We start from the raw sequence: 9,379 nt of genomic DNA on the forward strand, positions 1-9,379 counted from the left end.
TTCAAGTTCGTGGTGAAGAAATAACACTTTCTTTGGTTACTCAGAGTAGGTCTACAAATGAAATAGAAATAGTAAAAATGAACAAGTATCAACTTTTCAATAATGTAATTTACATATATGTACACGTTTAATGATTGTTTTGTGTGAATTTTACCATCTTTTGATGATGCAGGACATATTTAGATGTTTTTGCCCTTTCATTTTGTTTTGTTTTTTGTTTTGTGATATCTTATGATTTATTCACCGATTCAGTTAACTATTATTTGGACGATTTGTATCATTTACCAATTTCCTTTCTGATTCCATTCTTTACTTTTGTATATGTGAATCATTTACAATCCTTTGGACAATATATTTTATTAATTTGCTACACTTTTCGCGGCTTATCTGGGTATACTGGTACAATGAATTTTTTTCACCTTTTCAACTGTTAACATAAAATCAACGTCACCAAGTGAATGATCAGGCGGATTTAATTTGTTTTTAGAATACATTTCCTTTTTCTTAGAAGAGTCTTTGCTTCTGTATAAAAGTAAAGCTTTGACTTCTTTTTTTATATAGATATTTTTGCATGGCCGTAAAAATAATTAAAATTTTACTTCTTACCACTTAACAATTTGAATATTTTGTTATAAACCCTGACTTTTATACATCTGTATGGCAATAATTTCAGCAATTCGTGCAATAATAAATTAAAGTTTTCATTTTGTAGAGAATTACACAGTACATGATATAGCGAAGGGTAAGAATAAAATAATCGACCTTATAACCTCTTTTTAGGCAATAGCATAAAATAAAAGTAAAATAGGATAGTCCGTACAACAACTGGCAATAAAAAAAACAGAAAATTGGAAGCAGCTACGATGGTCCTGACTTAGTACAGGCATTTCTGATGAAAATGGTGGATAAAACCAGGTTCCTCCCGCTTCCATTACGGTTAATTGAATACGGTTTATTTCGATACAAATTGCCACCGGATAAAACTCGTAGTAGAAATTTACAGAAGATATATTTACGATTGTCTGTATCTTTTTTTAAATTTTTTATTATCAGACCTTTCGGTTGTTAAAGGCGTCATAGACGTATTTTTATAAACTTCTATTGCTTTATTTTAAGTCATCTTATTAACAAAATTACTGAAAACTTTCATTCAACTGTCAAATTTAAAAACAAGAAACAACTATCAATTAAGTATGGCATTAAACATCAACAATACAATTTTAATGTTGTATGAAGTTTCTTCATGATTAAATTGACATGTACATGTATTTAATTAATAGTGCTATGCAGATTTAAACGGTATAACATGTCTAAGTTACGCGTCTTTTTTTTTGTCGTATTAAATAACATATCTGTAAGATGTAGGATTTTAACTTCGAAATAAATTCATTTCCATGATTTGAACACAAAATGATGTGGATCATTTGGATTAAACATAGTGGTTACATACGGTTTTGTTTGGATGATATAGTACGTTATTACAAATTTGAAATTTATATCAGATCCAAAAGGAAAATTATGTATTATTTTTTTATAAAGGTGATATATTGAGGCCTCTTTGACAAAGTCCCCCTTTTCATACACATGTATGTTTTCCTATGATGACACATTGACGACTGAACATAGAGAACCTTCCGTGTCTGGACATGCTAATATTGTGCATTATTACCAGTAGATTCGTCTCGAAATCCAAGATATATAAAACCTTCGAAAAAAAACATTTCATTAGTATCAAAGAAACTCATACCAAAAGTAAGTGAAATCATAAGTCTGATAAAAAAATTCTTCTTTCTATACGTTAATTGTTTACATATTGAAATATTGAATATATAAATATATATAGTAATAGGAGGGCGTTGTTAGTTTAATTCAAGTTAAAAAGCTGAGAAAGGTTTGATTCATGTTACATTTAGGAAAAATCAAATCTTGCCAAAAGAAATTGAAATGATTACTTTAAAAAATGTTGGTTTTGAAATTCAAATACAATGTAGTTAATCTGAAACTGTAACAAGAATTTTGTTTTGTAGAAAATGAAGTTTATCCTCGCTGTTGCCCTTACTCTTGCCCTCGCTGCCGTTGTCTCAGCTGGTGGATATGGTAAAGGATACGGGGGATATGGAAAAATAGGATTCGGGGGATTAAGAAGCCAAAGCTTGAGTGAATACGGTATGGACAGTAACTAAATATAGAAAAAATACTCTTTATGGTACGATACCTACATTACAAACATGCAAATTAAAAGTTCTTAATACGAATAAACTGTTATTCTAAATATTTTAAGTACTTTCATTTAACTGGAGAGGTAAAATGAAGAAACGATTATCAAATCAAGACCAAAAAAAAAAAAAAGGAAACAGAAACAGTAAAGTTTTATGCAGAGCATGTCGTGATATAAACTGACATGTAATTAGTATGCTATGAAGTCAATACACAAGTCTAATGAAATATAATGTATAGTTTTGACACAATAATATTTAATTTCAGGAATTGGGTATAACGATAGGAATGTTGGATATGGATACGGAGAAGCCTATGGATACAATGGCGGAATAGGTGGAGCTAGGGGTGGATTTCCAGCTGGTTTCAACAATGGTTTTCAAGGCATTGGCTTCAACAATGGTTTTCAAGGCGTTAGTTTCAACAATGGATTTCAAGGCATTGGTTTCAATAGTGGCTCTCAGGGCATAGGTTTCAATGGTGGTATTCAAGGCTTTAGTTCAAACGGCGGTTTTGGCGGCTTCAGGAGATTTGACGATGACTTTGAAATCTTTGGTCGCGATGAAGTATTTGACGAAAGATTTGATAATGATCGTTTTTTCCTCGACTAAATTCTCCCGGAGCTTTACTCAGCTAATCTAACTTAAGTAGCTGTATATCAATTATAAAATAATAAGTAACAAAATGCGAAACTGAGTTTCAAAGATTACATACTATTTATGGTGTATTTTATATTAACTGAAAATATTTCACAGAACCCAGCAGAACAATAGTTATACAAACTTTTTTTTAAATTAAATTTTGTGTACATATACTATATTAGTATAGATATATAGCTATGATATATTTGTTTTAATAGATCAAAAGAAAGAAACTAGTGCTATTATTTACATGCTGAGATCTTTTTTCTTTCTGTCTGAAATGCCTTGATTACAGAATGCAATAAACATCGTCCTATATTTATTTGTTGCATTTTTTTCAAAGCCGTTCGTAGATAAAAGTTCTAGATTTACTGATGACAGTCATAGTTGGTTAAGACTTTATTTTACCTAATAAAATTAAATAACAAACAAACAACGAAAACAAAACAAAACAGTAACATTTCAGTAAAAAGCAACTAAACGAAAAAAAAAAGATAAAAACCTTAAACAAACCAAAACCAACAAAAAAGTTTCAGACATGTCAATCTAGATTCAGTTATTTTAAACCATACTTTTCTTTTAAAAAAATACACATTATAAATTCTGAACAGTAACAATAATACAGAAACGAAGTATCCTAACAGCTTATTAACCGTGTGTTGCTATGTGGTTAGATATGACCACAATTTGAAGAATTAAGGAAGTTAGAATTTGCGTCTTCCTCAGAGTCATGTGTTTGGGCTTGGGAAAATGTTAATGCTGCAAAATGATGCACTGTTAACCTCCACTTGAAAAATGGAGCGTATATAGTGATTGGGATGTCCATCTTTCCATCCTTCCTTCCGTCCGTCTGCACTTCCTTCCTTTAATAAAAAGAGGTACCCATTCCTTACCCATTATACCCCTCTTACACTACTGAATAAAACTTTCACAGAATCCCATTGCGGACCTCTTATTTTAGATTTTAATCCAAATAGATTTGGGAGTGTCCCATAGCAATGTATGGATTTTCACTTAAAATACCATTGGATCTATTCCTTTCAGTAAAAAGTGAATGGTAACAATTGGAAATACTATGATTGATTGATGGTGAAACACATACTTTTCATGGGATCGGAGAAGACAGTAATGTTTTTTTTTCTTTGTATTTTTTCATATTATTATTTTTTTTAAATCTTTAATCTTTTACTTGCAATCTGTACTTTAATTATTCAAAAACATCAAGTGCTATACCTTATCCCGGCCTCGTTAACACCAGTATCATACTAAAATTATCCTAATAAATGTAGTTGTTAGTTTTTGTTAGTACACTTCACGAAATAATCTATACAAATCTTAAGATACGTCTTTCAATCAATATATAACATAACCAGTAAAATTTGTTTGATGGTGTGTCATGTTAGTAACATAATATGAATGGTTTGAGTTTGAATATATATATATATATGTGTGTGTGTGTGTAAAACACTATTTGTATACAGCCTAGCTGGCTGAGTGGTCTAGGGCGCTGGACTTTGTACAGGCGGTGTTGCCATAGATGTCACAGCGGTACGAGTTCGAGTCCCGCGGAGGGAACGACCAAAAATTTGCATCGCATCGTTGGGAATTTTTCAGACCTTCCTATGCGCTTACTTTATTTTCCCTGTATAAAGTTGATCCGATGGAGCAGTGTAGCGAATGGAGTCGTCACATTCTGAGACGTTTGTATGATATTGATTTGTTGTGACATGCATCATTAATTTGATGCTCTATCCTACATAATAACACCTAGATGAACTGCCCCGTACTACCATACATCGTGTACTAAGTTACAGCCCTAGATTAATCCTACGAGGAGGAATGACCAGGCCAGCGAAAGCTATATTTTTATACAGCCTAGCTGGCCGAGTGTCTAGGGCGCTGGACTTTGTACAGGCGGTGTTGCCATAGATGTCACAGCGGTACGAGTTCGAGTCCCGCGGAGGGAACGACCAAAAATTTGCATCGCATCGTTGGGAATTTTTCAGACCTTCCTATGCGCTTACTTTATTTTCCCTGTATAAAGTTGATCCGATGGAGCAGTGTAGCGAATAGAGTCGTCACATTCTGAGACGTATATATATATATAAGTCTTTTAATACTTTTATTATTAGTAAGATACTCAGCATTTTCTTTAAATACCTCATATTATAATTATACTGTTTCAGGCTCAGGAAAATTAAGTTTGTGGCTTCTCCTTTATAAATCTTTGATACATCACCAAAAAGAAAAAAACTATTCTTATTAAACAAAAGGCGAACACCATTTGATAAATACCATTAAATTTTGTACAACTTCAGAATTCCAAAATAGATGTTCTATTGTTTCTGTGTCATCACCACAAAATGTTTAAATTGGGCTGTCTAAAATTTTAATCTTGCATAAAGTTTTTTGTTGCTATAATATTATGGTTGATTCTAAACTGTAACCACTGAAATTTTGAATTTTTTAATAGAAGTTGAAGAATCTCTCTCCATTCATTATCAATGAATCAACTAAATTCCAACAGGTCTCCCCATCTTTTCTGTCCATTTGGAATAATATTTTGTATGAATACTTGATAAATATCACCTGCACCTTTTTTTATTTTGATAATTCTTTGTATAAATGATGGATCAAAGGGATATTGAAGTTTACTTTTATTTTATTGCATATTTTCATTCCATGTTAATCAATTTTCCTATCTTTTGTATGTTACACGGGATACAAAAGAAATCTTGGAACTTGGAAATTATTCTAATCTAAGTGTTATTTCTTTAATTTGTTTTAATTCTATTTTTGTAATATAAGAGACTTGGCGTCTTGGCATGACCCCAAAGGTTTTCAGTTTCATAACGATATCTCTTTGTCCTACTAGATGTTTTCGTCATGTCTGTACATTTTGTACGACCGATTAGTGATAGTAATTTGTTGTTACAGCGATTCTCTGCAAGGACAAAAATGAGGAAAATCGGAAAACGCAAGTGTTAAAATTGCTTATTTTTACTGTCTAAAGTCATCCTGTTATGTAAACTTGGAAAACAACGACAGCTTTTATTTTCTTAAAACCCCGTTGCCATGGTACATATCAAAGCAAGTTCACTCTTCTGTTAGAAAGGTCATTCCAAACCACTTTCAGTAGTTTTGTTTCAATAAAGACATTTATAAATTTTTAACATTTTAATATGATACAAGTATATTTGTTATACTTGTATTTCTGCCTATATTTTGATCAAAGAAGTCTTTAAGAAACTTTCAAAAGTGGTAATTTTTGCATTATAAGAATGCTATTTAGTTATTTTAATTTGCGCCTTAAAATGCGACCATAAATAAGTCTTTTCTTTAAATGTTACAAAATTTAAACGTAGCTCCATAATGTAAAAGAAAATAAGAAATATGTTATTTTGTGTGCCATGAAAACTGATTTGTTCAACGTCTTAGTTTTCCTTTCATCTTTCATCTACCCTGGACTTGACTTTTTGTGAGCAACTCAGCGGGTGTTTCTAGAAAAGAGGACGCTTACCCTACCGATGGCTACCGACCCATGCTCCCAGTTTATAGTTGAGTCCGAGTTACTCATTTATTTTCATTACTTTGTCTAGAATCTTGGTTCCCTTGATTACTCTTTGTATGTATTATTTTGGTTATTTTATGTTCTTTGTTGTGTATATATGTCCCTGGATTACATTCCTTGATTTCCGCTACAAGCTTGGTACCCTGATTTAACTTTATTTTTTCCAACTATATTTTTCTCGGTGCAGAATTGTCTTTTACTATATATATTTCTATGGACCCCCCTTCTTTTTTTTTTTTTTTTTTTTTTTATAAAAACCAACCATAGTACAGTTTTATATTGCTATACGAGAAATCAAATTGAAATTTAGCCACCTTTGTTTCTTATCACCTTTTGTTGGCAAATATTGATTATTGGATTCTATGTTCTATGTTTTTTTTCCAAAAAATTCTTGATACAATTGGTATTTATATTGTTGACGCATGTGGCTAAAATCCGCAAGAATAATTTAAAGACAATTATTTGGCAGAATAAATTTTTGACCAACTTTGCACTAAGGATTCCATTTAATACATGAATGAACAGCAGGTTTTGTTGGCACAGTAAGCACACACATTTTACTAAATAATACGCAACATCAATACATATTTGACTAAATTTACCAAATGGCGACCATTATGGATACAGAATACCATATTGAATGAAAATATATCCTCTATGCCGCTGGAAATGACATGCATGCTTTACATTTTAATTATATTTGTTTAGATTTCCAAATGAATATATAATGGGTTATTTCTTCATTACGACCAGTTATTCTACGGTTAGATGTACACTAACAGTATGTAAAGGAGCAATCCAGTTACAAAAAACTTACAGTCAGAAACATGTATATTTTTACGTGCTGTATTTATAAGGTAATGCACTGTAAACAATCTTCTGACTTCTTATTTCTAGAATCCCGATTAAGAACATAATGAAGAATTCATCAAAGAGACGTGTTACAAATAAATCTTCACCTTATGTTACATAGTGACCAATTCTGACCTTCTTCGCGTCTTCCTGGTCTTCAGGGTAATGTAAGGTTTGGACTAATTACAGCTTGTCCGAATGACACGATCGATGATATAATATCACCCATACTATATAAAACAGGGTCGAATAGATTTTTGCACACCTAAGCACTCCTTGAACACAAGTAAGTTTGTTTTATCACAAAACTTTTTTAAAGTCTCATCTTTTTCTTTCAAAATACAAATTTGACTAAAACACAAACAAAAAATACGAATACGTAAACAGAAGTGATAAAACGTATTAAACTACTAGTCATTATGATATGAAATTTTAAATGCAAGCTTTTAATAAGAAAAAAAAGGTACATTCAACACCTTTTTCCAAAATTTTAGTAAATGTTTTATTTTGATTTCAAATGGATTACTTTTGCAATAAACTACCTTTAGACAATGAAAGCTATCCTCGCTGTTGTCCTTACTCTTGCCCTGGCTGCTGTAGCATCAGCTGGTGGATATGGTAAAGGATACGGGGGATATGGCAAGGGATATGGAGGAGGATGGGGAGGAAAAGGAGGTAATTACTTTTAGTGTCACGTTAATAAAATAAGTTAGAACTGAATTACATGGAGTATGTAAAATCGAATATAAAAGATAACTACGAAACGGCATCTGTATATTTTAATTTAAAAATCCTTCAACGATCGATAGAACATGATATAAAGTAGATTTTTTAGAAAAATAAAAGGTACTCAAGATATTCACAGTATTTCCATACATTTTATTTATCATGTAAAATCTACTGCTTTGATATTTCGATCAAAACAGTAAATGAAGTGTATATTCATTAGATAAATATTTTGAATTGTAGGATATGGAGGAGGGTACGGGGGTGGATACGGGGGAGGTTATGGGGGAGGATATGGTGGAATTGGTGGCGGATATGGTGGTGGATATGGCGGAGGCTATGGTGGAATTGGTGGCGGATATGGTGGTGGAATAAATGTCGGATACAGTAGCGGTGGAATTTACGGAGGAAGCGTAGGGGGATATTACGGTGGAAGTTTAGGAGGAGTCTATGGGGGTAATGTAGGAGGAATTTATGGAGGCAGTTTGGGAGGATCTTATTACCCATCTGGGGGAATAAGCAGCAGTTCATATTATCCATCCGGTGGAATAAGCAGCGGTTCATATTATCCATCTGGTGGAATAAGCACTGGCTCCTATTACCCTTCATCTGGAAGTTACTACCAAGGTGGATCTCTGCCTGTTTACTAAATTATTTTTATATGTTGAACATGCCTCAATGTGTTTGCACAAATCAAGATGTGACTTTAAAAAAACACATTAAACTTTAAAAACATTTTGGACAATATGTAGTTTGTGTAATACTATACAATTCACGTAAAAACAAAAGGAAAGAAAATAAGCGTAAAAACAAACTTATACATCGAATTTTCAGATGTTTACTTCTATATGCTAAATGTATATTTGCATTATTTTTGTGCAATGCTTTATAGAAAGAGACGATGAAAACTTAAATTAATGAAATACTCAGATTGTTAACAAAATTTATGGTGTTGGTGAATAAAAGTTTTTGCTTATATCTATTTGCCCAGTCCTGACCAAATATAGAAGTGGAAATGTTAAGCGCGCAATGAACGCCACATATATCCTGCTTATATTCTCCATTGCCATTTAAAATACCTGTATTTGAAATTGACCTAGACCCATTGTGAGTTTTCTCATTTGCTAGTATGTATTTGGATTTGGTAGATTTAAGATTAAGCCTTTCAAACTAGTTCAACCCCACCACACCTTCTGCGCCTAGCACAAATTAGGAACGACTATAACGTGAACAGGAATGTTGTATATGTCAAAGAGACCAAAATCCCCACCAGGATGAAAATATCAGCCCAAGACACGATTGGTTTCCTGAAGAAAGAAAGAACTTTATACCCTCCTGGAACCCCTGTGTACACTTTGCAAGGGGAAATAAC

The 9,379-nt window shown here is 32.3% G+C and overlaps 1 protein-coding gene across 1 annotated transcript; it reads left to right on the top strand.

Moving 5' to 3' along the window:
• The first annotated feature begins 2,030 nt into the window (after positions 1-2,030).
• LOC148623997 (uncharacterized) lies at positions 2,031-8,657 on the top strand. The gene is made up of 4 exons (XM_088567565.1): positions 2,031-2,166; positions 2,485-2,783; positions 7,830-7,956; positions 8,251-8,657. The coding sequence occupies exons 1-4, from the start codon at positions 2,031-2,033 to the stop codon at positions 8,655-8,657; spliced, it is 969 nt and encodes a 322-aa protein (XP_088423691.1).
• Positions 8,658-9,379: the final 722 nt, after the last annotated feature.

Source organism: Perna viridis, chromosome 2 (genome assembly GCF_037379345.1).
Source record: "Perna viridis isolate PV_CMFRI_1.1 ecotype Kerala chromosome 2, ASM3737934v1, whole genome shotgun sequence".
In the NCBI taxonomy this organism is placed as follows: Eukaryota; Metazoa; Mollusca; class Bivalvia; order Mytilida; family Mytilidae; genus Perna; species Perna viridis.

What these genes read in the sequence shown, in the direction of transcription:
- LOC148623997 (XM_088567565.1), top strand. Translation starts at nt 2,031, where the DNA reads ATGAAGTTTATCCTCGCTGTTGCCCTTACTCTTGCCCTCGCTGCCGTT. An exon ending in AAATCTTTGGTCGCGATGAA is followed by an intron (nt 2,784 to 7,829) that starts GTATTTGACGAA and finishes AACTACCTTTAG; the next exon opens with ACAATGAAAGCTATCCTCGC. An exon ending in AGGATGGGGAGGAAAAGGAG is followed by an intron (nt 7,957 to 8,250) that starts GTAATTACTTTT and finishes TTTGAATTGTAG; the next exon opens with GATATGGAGGAGGGTACGGG.